The sequence below is a fragment of the Neovison vison genome, chromosome 3 (genome assembly GCF_020171115.1).
Source record: "Neovison vison isolate M4711 chromosome 3, ASM_NN_V1, whole genome shotgun sequence".
Taxonomy (NCBI): domain Eukaryota; kingdom Metazoa; phylum Chordata; class Mammalia; order Carnivora; family Mustelidae; genus Neogale; species Neogale vison.
This window is the reverse complement of record NC_058093.1, coordinates 67602766-67618163: the sequence shown is the minus strand read 5'-3', so window position 1 is coordinate 67618163 and position 15398 is coordinate 67602766. Positions and strand designations below refer to the sequence as shown.

General features: G+C 35.1%; 1 protein-coding gene across 2 annotated transcripts in view; it reads left to right on the top strand.

Moving 5' to 3' along the window:
• The window catches only part of TLK1 (tousled like kinase 1), a 152452-nt gene extending 137428 nt beyond the window's left edge, over nt 1-15024 (top strand). Inside the window, exons 15-21 of one of the 2 annotated variants that reach the window (XM_044242314.1) lie at nt 2229-2320; nt 2404-2493; nt 2646-2815; nt 3056-3191; nt 6362-6473; nt 7409-7516; nt 13239-15024. In XM_044242314.1, the coding sequence (XP_044098249.1) occupies nt 2229-2320; nt 2404-2493; nt 2646-2815; nt 3056-3191; nt 6362-6473; nt 7409-7516; nt 13239-13415 (885 nt within the window). In that variant the 3' untranslated portion in view covers nt 13416-15024. Of the gene's footprint in view, nt 1-2228; nt 2321-2403; nt 2494-2645; nt 2816-3055; nt 3192-6361; nt 6474-7408; nt 7517-8822; nt 9159-13238 lie in introns of those variants that run through there. The other variant, XM_044242315.1, reaches the window with a different exon arrangement.
• Nucleotides 15025-15398: the final 374 nt, after the last annotated feature.

Genomic DNA, 15398 nt, shown 5'->3' with positions numbered 1-15398 from the left:
TTTGTTGTGTTAAGTTGGACAAGCATTAAAGCATCGTGGCTCTATCCCTCATCACTCATGAGAAGTGATCTATAGCTCTTCCAATTCCTGGTTCTCTGATTCGAATAGTAGTTCATTGCCAAGCACTTAGTGGTTCAAGTAGGCTTACTGAAGCCACAAAGTAGAAAAGAAAATCCTAATGGCTCACTCTGGATCTAAAAATCACCAAAAGTACGGTTAGCACTTGCTCAGCCTTAATGTTGCCCAGCTTCTCAGCTTTTTGTCATGACCTTTCATGACAGCCTTCTGCCAGTGCCCTATAGCCTTGGCACTGTTCCTAATATCGCAGATAGGGGCTAAGAGGAGCTTTTCTTTTTGAAGAAAGGGCTATGTAGGAAATAGAAAATGCAGATTGGGGCCTAATAACTTTGTTCAGTACTGACCTAAATACTAACCACTTTCTCCAACCCCTTCAAAGCCTTTTCACGGTTGACAGGTCCACTGTGAAACAAAGTAGCAGATTGTGAGTCTAAAAAGACTGACTTTTATCTACACCAAAGTGGAAAATACTGAATCAGTTGCTCAGTAATTGACCATATTAGCCTTATGGGAAGGGTATACTTTATTCACCTAATCTTGTGAGAAAAATGTGTCATATATAAGTTCATATATATTGATAATTTTTATTAGTAGTGTATTTAAAATGTTATTTTCTTCTGTTACGCTTTATGCTTTTTTACATTCTCTCACATGAACTTTTCTTTTTAATCTTTTCTATTTCTTTAAGCTTTTAATAATATAATTAGCTAGTATTTAAGTTTATGTGTTTTACCCCATTTAATCTTCTCAACAACCCAAGAGTTTTGTAGCTAAGTTTATCTGGACTCTAAAATATTATTATTATTATTATTATTATTATTATTATTTTAAAGATTTTACTTATTGACAGAGAGCGATCACAAGTAAGCAGAGAGGCAGGCAGAGAGAGGAGGAAGCAGGCTCCCTGCGGAGCAGAGAGCCTGATGCGGGGCTTGATCCCAGGACTCTGGGATCATGACCTGAGCCAAGGGCAGAGGCTTTAACCCACTGAGCCACCCAGGCACCCCTGGACTCTAAAATATTATTAACTACTGCATCCTATAATATTTCTGATCTTAGGCTTTTATAGTTTTGTGACAGTCTGCTGTTCTTATTTTTAGGTTAAGTTGATGGGGGAGTAGAGACTGTGGACCTTCTTTCTAATATGTAAAATTTGTTTTTTTTTTTAAAGGAGGTACCTTGTCTATAAATCACAAAACCTAAATTATTAGATTGCTCTTAAATGACTTTCAAGTCTTTAAAAATGTTTGATTACCTGAGACCTTAAAAGAATACTGATCTTTTTGTATTTTTGTTTTTTTTTTTTTGAAGACGAAGGCTGTTGATCAAACAAACCAGTATAAAACCTCTTTTTTTGAGACAACCAATAAAAATTGAAGACAAGTTGGGTATTAGAAGAGATTTTAAGGAATCGTTATTGATGTAGTTAGATGTGATATTGATGTATCTTTATGTTTGAACAGTTTCATAAAGTTCAGAATTTTTTAAACAGTTGGAAATTGTTACAAACTTGTTTATTTTTATTTTATTATTTATTATTTATTTATTTATTTATTTATTTTGCCCGAACTTGTTTATTTTTAAGGAAGTAGGAGGGATCGTTAGGAAAGGTAGAGGAAAAAGGTTTGCTTTATCCAACCCATAAAAACACACTATAGCCATCTGTTCTGTTTGCTGCATACTGCTTTTGCTACTGTAGAGGAGCCAGATCCATATTAAAAAAACAAATAACGGCTTTATTGTTTTATTGTGATTCAATATATTGGCATTTATGAAACCTGAATGTGAAATTTCACATTAAAGTTTTCTCTGATGTATATGATGGTATTTGTATCTTGTTTCTGACTGTAAATATGTTGTTGAACTATATATAATCATAGCAGACCAATTTTTTTTTTTTTTTAAGATTTTATTTATCACAGAGATCACAAGTAGGCAGAGAGGCAGGCAGAGAGAGAGGAGGAAGCAGGCTCCCTGCTGAGCCGAGAGCCCGATGCGGGGCTTGATCCCAGGACCCTGGGATCGTGACCTGAGCTGAAGGCAGAGGCTTTAACCCACTGAGCCACCCAGGCGCCCCTACACCAATTTTTTTTAATCTCTAGCTGTTCAGTTGGTCTTTGGTCCTAACTCTTCTGTGCCTTGAATCTTAGGCTTTTGACCTTTATGAACAAAGATATGCTGCTGTGAAGATCCACCAGCTTAATAAAAGCTGGAGGGATGAGAAGAAGGAAAACTACCACAAGTAAGTATTAATACTTTCTAGTTTTTATTGAATGAAAATACATTTAATAGTCATGGAGAGTAAATAGACTCTTCTTTCCGTAGACACGCCTGCAGAGAATATAGAATACACAAAGAACTGGATCACCCTAGGATAGTTAAACTCTATGATTATTTCTCCTTGGATACAGATACGTAAGTGAATATAAGGATTAGTTTTTAAGAAAAAATCTGTTTGCTTTTGCTTTCCTTATTCTGTAATGATGATATACTCTTCATTTCATCACTGTGATAATAAATTACTGGATAATGTTTAATGTCTAATTTTTTCTCTTCTTCAATTGTAGGTTTTGTACAGTGTTGGAATACTGTGAAGGCAATGACTTGGATTTCTATCTGAAGCAACATAAATTAATGTCAGAGAAGGAAGCTAGGTCTATTGTAATGCAGATTGTAAATGCACTAAGATATCTCAATGAAATCAAACCCCCTATTATACATTATGATCTTAAGCCAGGTAATTAATAAAATTTGTCTAAATTTTTTGAAGTTCTAAAGCCTATAGTTATTGAAAGTCATATTTATTAATTATCTGAAAGCCTTTTTGGTGTAGTTCTATAAAGTTAGTGGAATACTAGAAGGATTTAAAATGCCCATTGAATCACCATATTTTAAAATACATATGTTAAATATGTGTCTGTTCCCCCAATGTCATTTGTGTATCATTAAAAAAAAAACCTTTATATTTTGTTCTTAGGAAACATCCTTCTGGTAGATGGCACAGCATGTGGAGAAATCAAAATCACTGATTTTGGTCTGTCCAAGATCATGGATGATGATAGCTATGGTGTAGATGGAATGGATCTAACTTCTCAAGGGGCAGGCACTTACTGGTAAATGTATAATTTAAAATAGCAAAATTGTCTAGATTACTTTTTATGAGAGTTTAATTTTTATTTTCATATATCTTTGAGTTTACTATGGTAAGGGTTCTAATATGAAGTGTGAGTCAAGAGGGAGATGACTGTTGTCAAGTCTTCTTTTCTCTTCTGGTCTTAACTGTAAATATCAGCAAAGTAAAGGGAGAAGAACTCGGCATTGGCAAGTGACTTCAGTATCTACTAGCCAGGAACTCCTCACATGGAGAATCATGGATTTCTTCTGTATGTACAAGTGAGGTTTATCATTGGTTAAAAATACTTAAGTGAAGATAACATCCTGACTATTATAAGCAGTAGCCATAAGCATGAAGTCCTCTGTGTAGAGGTTCTGTGGTGACAGTTTTTATTGGAGATGTGGGTTTTGTTGATCATGCATGGGAAAGAAGTTTAGAATATTCTTAGTCTTTGGACTTGGCTCTCAGAAATACCATTTCATAACTTCATACATATAAACTCTAGATAGAACTGTAGATTCACAAATCTAAGTCTAAAGGAATGTCATTCCCTTCAGAATACCTAGGTGTTGACAAAAATCACTTCAGTGTGAATTTTCAGACTTACTGTCAAATTCACCAAAGTGGAAAATATAGACTATAAAATTTCAAGACAAACTTAGTTTAGCAAAAAGGACTAAGATTGTAATTGGAGAGATAATTGTACTTAACTTTACTGAACAAGATAGAGACTACACACATAAATGTGACATTGGGGTTTCTAGAACAGTCTTCACATAGCCGAGGCACATAATAACCAGTTCCACAAGATGCTCTGGATCGGTATGAACTTTTCATGAAATAGGGATTAGTCATGTTCATATGTTCTTTTAAAGCCATTTAACTTTAAAATTCTGCATGTAGCATTTTCTAGGAGTATGAGTAAGATAATCATGGATTTTTTTCAGCCCATATTTGAAGAAAATCGTCATTCAAACTAGTAACCCCCTTAAAGGTGGTATCCTCAATCAGTAGTCTTCAGACTTTTAGCAACAAGTCTCTCGTAGAACTCTGGATTCCATGGAAGATAGCCTAAAATAATAGATTTAGACAGTTCTCAATAATAGATCATCCTTTCTCTGCAAAGACTTCCACTATTTGTTTCCCTTTGCTAGTGGAGAGCTGGGCAAGGAGATTTTCCTCGGGCTGGAGCATTTCTATGTTGTAACCTGGAATGTATTTCCCATAGAAACATGTTTTGAAAAATGGTTAGTTTCCTACAGCCACAGTAGCTTTTTTAGCTTTGTATTTGGTAAATTGGGATGTTCTGTACAGTCTTTTAGGAGTAGATGTAAACTATTTGTCAGTATCACTGAGAAGAAAATTAGTTTTGTCCCTCACTCCCTCTCAGGTCTCAAATGCAGTCCTTCACTAAATCCTGGTGGTCATTTCTTCCCAATAGCTTTGGTGCCTTTCCTATAATTCTCTCCTTGCTTATAGGTTTTTGTCTCAAGAGACAGTGTAGCATAGTGTTTAAGAGCTGTTTTTGTGGGGCGCCTGAGTGGCTCAGTGGGTTAAAGCCTCTGCCTTCGGCTCAGGTCATGATCCCAGGTCCTGGGATCGAGCCCCACATCGGGCTCTCTGCTCAGCCGGGAGCCTGCTTCCTCCTCTCTCTCTGCCTGCCTCTCTGCCTATGTGATCTCTCTGTCAAATAAATAAATAAAATCTTTAAAAAAAAAAAAAAAGCTGTTTTTGTTTCATAAATATACACGAAGTATATACTTTTATTCATAAATCTGGCTTTTTACTTGATTTAGGGGGGTAGGAAAGGATTTACTTTACAAATGAGTTATTGGTCATCTTTAGTGGGTTTTGTGTGTGTGTGTGTGTGTGTGTGTGTGTGTGTGTTTAGATTTTATTTATTTATTTGAAAGAGATCAGAAGCAGGCAGAGAGAGAGGGAAACAGGCTGTCTACTGAGCAGAGAGTCTGACATGGACACGGGGCTCGATCCCAGAACCCTGAGATCATGATCTGAGCCAAAGGCAGAGGCTTAACCCATTGAGCCACTCAGGTGCCCCATCTTTGGTGGTTTATTTCAAGAAGTTTGATTTGTTTTTTAAGAAATCTGTGCATATCTTGCTGAAATTTAAATGATTTTAAGCATAGTATAAAACCAAAGGAAAAGAGTTAGATTCCCATTTAGCTGTATAATAACTTTTCAGGATTTTTTAGTTTATCTAAATTTTAGAGTTGGGAGATACTTACATCCCTGATGGATCTTTTTATTTAAAAGCTAAGGTGTGACAAATTTATTTTTACTTTCCTTTATATAAAATTATGAACTTACAAATAGCACCTAAAAGTAGAAAATAGTATTTTTGAGTACTTGTGAGTATTTCAGATCCTGCTAGTGTTCAGAAACTGCACAGAGAATAATAACTCCTTGAGCTGCTCACAGTTCAGTGTAATTTTTAGTTTAATACCATAATAGAGGTACCATAATATTAGCTGGTTATATGGGGGAAGAAGCAAAACTCAGCCTGGAGGGAACAGAGGCTTATGGAGGTCCAGTTGGTCTTAAGAATAAAAAGATGCTTACCGAATGAGTAAGAGTGGTTAGGGAATGCATTAGAGTTGGTCAGAATCATGTGGGGGCAGGGGAGCAATGTGGGGAACCAAGTGAATTGTCTGCCTAGCCAGTTGCTTCTATAATAGGATGGGTCTGTGTTACAGCCAAGAGCAGTGAGATCTTACCTTGGCAGTGCATGATGATGTACTTTTCTAAACAAAAGAGCCAGCTGGACAGATATGTGTATAGGAAGAGAATTGCCTACAGTTTGAACAAAGGTGAAGGGGCTTGGGAGAGCATTTATTATTGCTTACTCAAAGTAGAATACTATAATTTCTACTGATACATGTATATTACCACAGAATGAAAAATAATTTAGTATATATAATACACATACATAATAGGTATGTGTTGCATACTTTATCACAAAGTTGTATGTTTTGACTCGAGTCAAATGATACAGGGATGTAAATACTACAGAGTTTTGATTTTCATTCATGAAAGTTCTATAAGATTTTATGTATTGAGTATTCTGAGTGTTCTACAGGTATGTTTAGAAGGCTTAAGTTACAGATTGTTAATAGTATCCTTTCCTCTTTTCTCTCCAAAAAACTGTAGGTATTTACCTCCCGAGTGTTTTGTAGTTGGAAAAGAACCACCAAAGATTTCCAACAAGGTTGATGTGTGGTCAGTTGGTGTTATTTTCTTTCAGTGTCTTTATGGTAGAAAGGTAAGTTTACAGTATACAACGTTCTGCTGTGTGGAGTTAAGTTGAATTTTCCCTCTTAAATGTAAAGTTTCATTAACTTGAAGTCAGTGTAGAACCTTCTAAGGAAAGCCAGGCCTTTGTTTCTTGCTAAAATTTCCATGGGTCAAACAGATTATTTTAATGTCATAGCAGCTTTCTTGATCTGCTTTTTGCCCCTTTACACATACGCCCCACCTTTTTTTTTAAGTGAAAGAAGAAACTATCAATAGTGCCATCATTTTCTCCTGTTAGGTAGGGATACTCAAGCCAACAAAACACTCCATTCTTTCTACTTGTTCACACTGTCTGCCCTACTCCTACCTCACCGCACACATGTACTCAGTTTGGCCTGGGCATAGTGTCCCCTTGTGTTTCCTCAGGGAAATTCTGTCAAACTTGGTCTTAATTCTTCCAAAACCTCTCTTTATTTTGAAGTCAGAGCTGCAAGCTCCTGTAGATACTTTTCAACCCCTTCATCAGTGTGGAAAGAGGGTGAAGGGACTTCTTTGGAAAGTCACTGAAAGTTAGGAACAAATCCAGAGCTGTCAGTGAAGGACAGTACTATAGTGAAAGTATTTTATTCTTTGGAATTTTCACAGATGTTTCCACTACTTCTTACTTTTAAAACAGTCATAAAATAAATTTTGATTTTTTAATATTTTTATTTCATCTTAAATATATCGCAACAGCTTTATTTTCTGTGCTTATTCACCATGTTTAAGCTATGTTAAGGATCGATTAGATGGGTTTAACTCAGCCTCATCAGTTGTAACTTTGTTTCTGTGAGAATGCATCCCAAGGTCCAAATAACGAAGATTTTTCAGAACACAAATCATTTATATTTTGGGGATTCACTGATAATTACTCTGCTTAAATACTTTGGGAGAAATTTCTAAACTTTTTTTTTTTTTTTTAAGCCATTTGGTCACAATCAATCACAACAAGACATTCTTCAAGAAAATACAATATTGAAAGCCACAGAAGTCCAGTTCCCTGTAAAACCAGTTGTAAGCAGTGAAGCAAAGGTATTATATTTATGTAAATAGGTTTTGTGAAGTAAATTTCATTTCATAAATTGTGCTTAAGTACAGTTGACTTTTGAACCACATGGGTTTGAACTGCACAGGTCCATTATTAATGTAGATTTCTTTTAACAAACAGTATAGTACTGTAAATGTACTTTTTCTCTTATGATTTTCTTAACATTTTCCTTTCTCTAGCTTTTTATTGAAAAAATACAGCATATAATACATATAACATACAGAATCTGTATTACTCAACTGTTTATGTTATCAGTAAGTCTTCTAGTCAACACTAGGCCATTTGTAGTTAAGTTTTTGGGCAGCCAAAAGTTATATTTGGATTTTTCAGCTGCACCCCCTAAGCCCCCACATTGTTCAAGGGTCAACTGTACTTTAAGGGATTGCTGTCACAGTAGAATCTGTCCATTCGGTCTTCGGTTTTCATAATTTTCACCTTTTAAAGATTCAAATACACTCCCTGATTCTTTAAGCACATCAGTTTGCTTTGAAAATTAGGGAAGTATCACAAGACCTTTATGTTTTACATATCTGCTTATGTTAATACTGAGATACTTAAATATACAAGAAGTAATAAAGTAGTAATAATTGCCATCTAGTGATATGTGCCAAGCATTGTGTTGATACTTTATCTTTTAACAGCCTTTTGAGGTATAGATTAGTTATCTTCCTTATTTCCATTTTATAAGGAAGTCAGCTAAGCCATAGCAGAATTACCTTGTCCAGAATCCTATGAATTAGTAAATAGCAGAGCTGTGGCACCAAGTATTCACTTCTGCTAGACCCCAGAATTCACTGTTGACCTTTTTCTGCCCTACAGTACCTCTCGAGAAAGCCCAACTTCTTCATCCCTTCTGTTTGTAGGGAGCATCAATGATGAATGACTTCCTGTAGTTCTAATTCATCTGTTAGTAACATGGAATAGCATTTGTAATTAATAACAAAATGTTTATGGTGCTTAATGTCTTTCCATTTTCATCCTTGTGGATTTTCACTCCTTTGTTATCTTCATGATCCCTGTTGGAATCGTCTCTTTCTTAAACCCTATGAAATTCCTAAGAAAACACATGAAGTTCCCATTTTTTTCCAGGTATGACTGGTCTAGGCCATAAGGATAATTCATAAACAGGCATTATATAGTTTCTGTATTTTTAGAATATAGATAAGCACAGTTAGATATTGCCACTGATTGAGGTCATAGTGACCTTCAGAATTGAAAATGTACTGGTTTTTTGTGAATCGCAAATGGTCTTGTATTTCATTTTGTCTGTTGCATCTTAATTGGCTTTAGCAAGTTATTTGGATGACTTTTAGAAGATAATTCATTATGCTTCAGAATAAGAAGATCACATGTTTTTCATAAGGTAAATATGGCTCCTTAAAAAGAACTTGACAATGCTAGCATCTATATTTTGCCTGCCTTTTCTATCTGCAGCATCGGTGGGAACAGAAACTAAATTAACTGACGGAAAGGACCAGGAATGAGTGTATAGTGCCAAAAAGAAGTCCCAATTAGCCATCTCTGGTTCTTGCCTTAGGCTCTTTACAGGCACCACAGTCCCAGATCTGGGACGCAGAGGGGCACATTGTTTTTTGTAGGATTTTGTGTGTGTTGTTTTTTTTCAAACCTTGTCCTAACAGAAGACACCTTTATTAAGTACCTTCACTGACCTGGTAGTGTGGGCGTCTTCTGTACATTTACTCCTTGTAGGCTTCCTAACCTCTCTGTCACCAGCTTTTCAAAATCTTCTCAAATTCTGCCTTTGACATATCAGTCACTCTTCACTTTTTTTATTCCTCCATCTTAAGTTTCAAAGACCACTCAAAATGGTTAAGACCTAAGGATTCAGAAGGATTTTTGGCTAGCCAAGATATAAGGGTAAGAAGAGCTAAGTTTGTTTTTAGAGAAAAAAATTACATATAATGAATTTCAAACAAAGAAGGTACAAAATACTTTTTAATGTGATTAAGCTTTGATTTTAAAGTTAGGTATCTTAGTTGTAGTTTTCCTGTAATGCTTTTAATTGATGAATCTATGTGGAAGTTAGGAATTTCAAGACACGCTAAAGTTATTTCTACCATAAATAAAGGAAATGATCAGTTTTCCTTGAAAATGTTGTAAAGCTTCGATATAATTAAATGTATATTATATAATATTGAGTAAAGACACCAGGCAAAAGAGAACATAAGCTGTAATTCCACTTAAGTAAAGTTCAGAACAATCAAAACTCAACTACAGTAGAAGTCAGGACAGAGATGACCCAGCTAGATTGGGAGCAGAGCCAAAGCCTAGATGGGGGTGGGGCATGAGTAGACTTAGGAGGGTCTCGTTCTGGCTGCCAGGTACAGAGTTGCTTTGTGCTGTATACTTAGAATTTGTGTACCATCTTATGTTAGATTTTTTTTAATACATTTGAAGGACAATATATAAGAACCAATTTGAGAAGGAAAAGGGATACTGATTATACAGTATCAACCTAGGAAACAAACCCCAATAGCAGTATCACTTTAGTGTTCCCTTCATCTAAAGAAAGTCTTTTTGCTAAAAAGGAAAAAAAAAAAAAAAAAAAAGGCACCATACCCTCTAGCCGAAGTAAACGGACAGTAAGATGGAATGAGGATGGAAGGTTGTTTTAGCAGAAAAAAATTTCTAGAAGTCTGGAATTAAATAAAGAAAAATGGAGCTTTCTTTATTCAACATAATATTTGGAAGTGCTTGCCCAAGCAGTTAGGCAACAGAAATAAAAGGCATCCAAGTTGGAAAGGAAGAAGTAAAAAGGTCACTGTTTGCAAATGACAATATATATAGAAACCCCTAAAGACTGTGTCCAAAACTGATAGAACTAAACTTTCGATTCAGTAAAGTTTCAGGACACAAAAATCTGTTACTTTTCTATAAACTGTCAGATTAAGGAAACAGTCCTATTTACAGTTGCATCAAAAAGAATAAATTTAACCTAGGAATAAATTTAACCAAGGAGGTGAAAGATGTGTACTCTGAAAACTAAACAACATTGTGAAAGGAGTTGAAGACAATGCAAATAAATGGAAAGATATTCCTTGCTCATGGATTAGAAGAATATTAAAAAGTCTATACTCCCAAAGCAATCTAAAAATTGAATACACTCCCTATCAAAATTCCAGTGGCATTTTTCACAAAAATGGATCATCCAGTCCTGAAATTTGTATGAAACCACAAAAGACTGAATAGCCACAGCAGTCTTGAAAAAGAAGAACAGAGCTGGAGGCATCAAATTTCTTGATTTTGAACTACATTTCAAAGCTGTAGCAATCAAAACAGTATGATCTTGGCATAAAAACAGACAAATCAGTGGAACAGAGAGCAGAGAAATAAACCCATGTATAGATGATTGATTTATGCCAAAGAAACCAAGATTATAGAGTTCAAAAAGGAGTCTCTTCAATAAATGATGTTGGGAAAACTGGACCACTGTCTTAAACCGTACACAAAAATAAACTCAAAATAGATGAAAGTCTTGAATGTAAGACCTAAAGCCAATAAACTCCTGAAAGAAGATGTGGCCATTAATCTCCTTGACATCAGTCTTGGTGAGGATTTGTGGATCTGACATCAAAAGCACAAATAACCAAGTGGGACTGCATCAAATGAAAAACCACCTGCACAGCAAAATAATACACCATCAAAAAAGATGAAAGCGCAACCTGCCAAATGAAAGAAAATATTTGCAAATCGTAGCTGATAAGGGTTAATATTTAAAATATATAAACTCCGTAGCAGAAAAACAATCAGGGGGCACCTGGGTGGCTCAATTGGTTAAGTATCCGACTCTTCTTCTCAGCTCAGGTCTTAATCCTCAGGGTCATTAGTTCAAGCCTCAGGTTTGGGTCCACACTGGGCATGGAGCCTACTTAAAAAAAAAAAAAAAAAGGAAAATAATCTGATGTAAAAATGAGCAGAGTATCTGAACACATAATTCAACAAAGGCATTAGATAGCACAGGTATATGAAAAGGTGCTCATCATCATTAATTAGGGAAATGCAAATCAGAACCATAGTGAGGGGACATCTGGCTGGCTCAGTTGGTAGAACACACAACTCTAAATCTCAGGGTTGTGAGTTTAAGCCTCATGTTAGATGAGGAGCCTGCTTTAAAAAAAAAGAAAAAACATCACAGTGAGATACCACTTCATACCTGTTAGAATGGCTATTTAAGAAAATAATAAAAAGATAAATAAGTGTTAGCAAGGTGTGGAGAAGAGTGAACGCTTGTGCACTGTTAGGGAAAGTGTAAATGGGATGGATACTGTAGTGCTCGCTTCGGCAGCACATATACTAAAATTGGAACGGTATGGCTACTGTGGAAAATGTGGTGGTTCCTCAAAAAATTAAAAATATAACTACCATATGTTCCAGCAATTCTGCTTCTATGTATTTATCCAAGAAAAGGAAAACACTAATTGGAAAACACACCTGTACCATCATGTTCATTGCAGCAGTATTTACAATAACCAAGACGTGGAAACAGCTAAGTGTCCATCAGGAAATGAATGGCTCAAGAAAATGTGTGTATACACAATGGAATGTTACTCAGCTATGAGAAAGAAGGCTGTATTGCCAGTTGCTAAGTGAGATTAGTCAGAGAAAGATCAATACCATATGATCTCACTTATATGTAGAATCTTATTAAAAAAAAAACAACTCAAGTTCATGAATACAAAGAACAAACTAGTGGGAGGTGGGGTTGGGAGATAAGGGAAATGGACAAGCTTTAAGTTATAAAATAAGTCATAGGAATGTAATGTACAGTATGTGACTATAATTAGTAATACTATATATTTGAAAATTGCTATGAGAATAGATCTTAAAATTTATCAAAAGAAAAATTTTGTAACAGTGGTGACAGATATTAACTGTGCTGATCATTTTGCAGTCTATAAATATCGAATTAAGTTGTACACCTAAAACTAACAAAGTTGTATGTCAGTTATACTTGAGTTTTTAAAAATAATTACCATGTCATCCAGCAAGTCCAGGGATCAGATATTTATATGCCATTGCTCACAGCAGCATTATTCATAATAGCCAAAAGGTGGAAACAGTGCAGATGTCAATCAGCAGATAAATGGATAAAACAAAATGGGGTAGGTACATGAAATGGAGCATTATTCAGCCTTAAAAAGAAACAAAATTCTGACCCATGTGACTGTGTGGATGACTCTCAGTGAAATAAGCCATACACAGAAGGACAAATATTATATGATTCCACTTACAGATGGTTACCAAGTGCTGGGGAAAGGACAAGTGAATTGTTTAATGGGTATAGAATTTCAACTTTTGTTTTGGATATTGGATAAGTTTTAGATGATGAAAATGATCTGGAGTTGTTTAATCTTGATATTTCACAACAACATGAATTTACTTAAAATGTCACTGAATTGTACACTGAGAAAGAAGTAAAATGTTAATTTCTACTCTTTGAATAAAATTCTTTAAAAATGAGATGCACTTTTCCTTAATGCACATTAATTGATAGCAGTAATAATTTCAAACTATGAACTAAGAGCTGTGAGATATAATAGGATATACTTAATATATAATATATATTAATAAGATATAATGAGACATACTTATTATCTTAATTGTGTTCATCCTTCTTATAGGAGTCAGCTGACTGATGCCGAGAAGGGGCAAAAATTTTAATATCTGAACCTTTCTTTTTTTAAGGCCTTCATAAGACGCTGTCTGGCCTACCGAAAAGAAGATCGGTTTGATGTGCACCAACTGGCAAATGACCCATACCTTCTCCCACATATGAGAAGATCGAATTCTTCAGGAAACTTACACATGGCTGGGCTTACAGCATCCCCCACACCCCCTTCCTCAAGCATCATCACTTACTGATTTTCCTCCAAAATGGGCATGTTCTCTTTGAATTGCTTCCAGATACACACTTGAGTTTGAGAGCATTTGATTGTTTTCTGTTGGGTTTTTTTTTTTGTTTTTTTCTCACGCAGGACATGGTTGAGAACTATTTGTGAACTGAAGTTCTTCATGGCGTCATTTGTATGAGAGTGGATCATGGACAATGAATAAAATGTACACTTTTGACTACATCCTTGAGCAGTGAAGGATGACTGCCTGTTGCACAGAAACAGGAATACCATGTTAAGAAAAACTGTTTGGGGGAACACTGTAAATAACGTTTATAATACTTAAATACATTTGGTTGTTACTAGAGAGTTCTAATATGAAGGGTAGTTTTTCATTATTTAAAAACACATGGAAAAAATATTTCTAACACAAGAACTATAGTGCCTGGATACATTCTTCAGCATTCAGCAGTTAATCTGCTGAAACCAAAGTAAGAACTGAATGACAGTGACATTTGTGTTTTATAGTAGAATGTGAGAGTTAGAATCATTAGACATAGTTAGACTATTGTCATTTGCCTATTTTGGCTTTTACCAAGTTGTACCTCGAAACCATGTGTCCATTTTTGTTTTATTGGTTTTTTTTTTTTTCCACTAGTCATTAACAGGATAGCTGTTACTCCTACACACTTTACACCTTTGACAAAATGAGCTGCTTGTTTTAAAATCAGTTGAATTCACTAAATATCTCTGATGTTTTCAACATGTTTGAATTAAGATATTTTCCCTTTGTTACCAGGCCTTGTTCATAAACAAGTGACAGTATGTAACCAAATGCAGATCAGACCAGTTCTATGCAGGATAATGATAAATTCCCTTCTAGCTCTATTGTAAATTGTTGTACAGATGTTGTATTTCAATTACCAAGTTTCAGCAGCTTATTCTTGTACAAATGTTTAAAAATATGGCTTTTCTAATTGGATATTGTATTTTTTTTAAGTCTTCTTGAAGGCGCTTTAATTGCTGCTAAATGATGTTGCTTCTTTGCTAAAAAATCTAATGACCTCCTTAAAGGTGCAAGTTGACTGTACATCATAGAGAGAGATTAAAGGCTGGCATTCATTAACAACCAAGGCATGTAAAAATGACCCATCTTGGACATATAGGGTTCATTCAGTCAGATTCTTGGGTTCTAGGGCTATGGAGCACATAGATAACTAGATTTATAAATTGTTCATGTTTCTCCTACATTTCTAGAAGGTTCTTATCAGAAAGGTGAGATGATGGTCCCATAAATAAGTTTCTTGTGGTTTGTACAGATTTGTTAAAATGTGAACATTTCTAACTGCGTTGTATGGTAGAAACCATTATTTTTCAGGATGTTATATTTTACTCCTGTAAGAATTATTTGTCACATTCACAATACTGATACTTACATATAAATTGTCCATGTTGCCGAAAAAGGAGGTGATAACCACAGATTCTCCTTAATATTGTACAGTTAAACTGTGGCTCTTATTTCTCATGTTGCAAGCCATTTTGTTTCATTGTACATACAGACACATTGTCTCTTTAAGATGCTGCTGAAATTGTAGAGAATGTAGCCAAAACAGTAATAAACAATGACAATTAAAATTTAAGGACTATGAAAATTACCTTTCAAGGGAACTTTGAAGATTTAGGATATTGACTGACTTGGCTCCTCAAGAATCTACTTCATAAATTCTTTAAGTATACTTCAGGACAGGTATCAAGTGCTTCACTCTGTGAAAGTGAACCTAATAGTCATTATCATAATCCTGGGTAAGTAACACAGCACTGTGAGGAGTGGCCTCAGGGTTGTACCTACTCATCTCTAGATTACAACAAATCCTATTTTTCAGAAATACAGATATAATCATCAAATATTAGCATTAATTGGGTGTTTTAGGTGATGTCTACAAATTTTTCAGTTTTGTTTGCGTTTTCATCTTTCCATATAATTAAGTAGTGTGTTCCTATAGTAATTGTCACA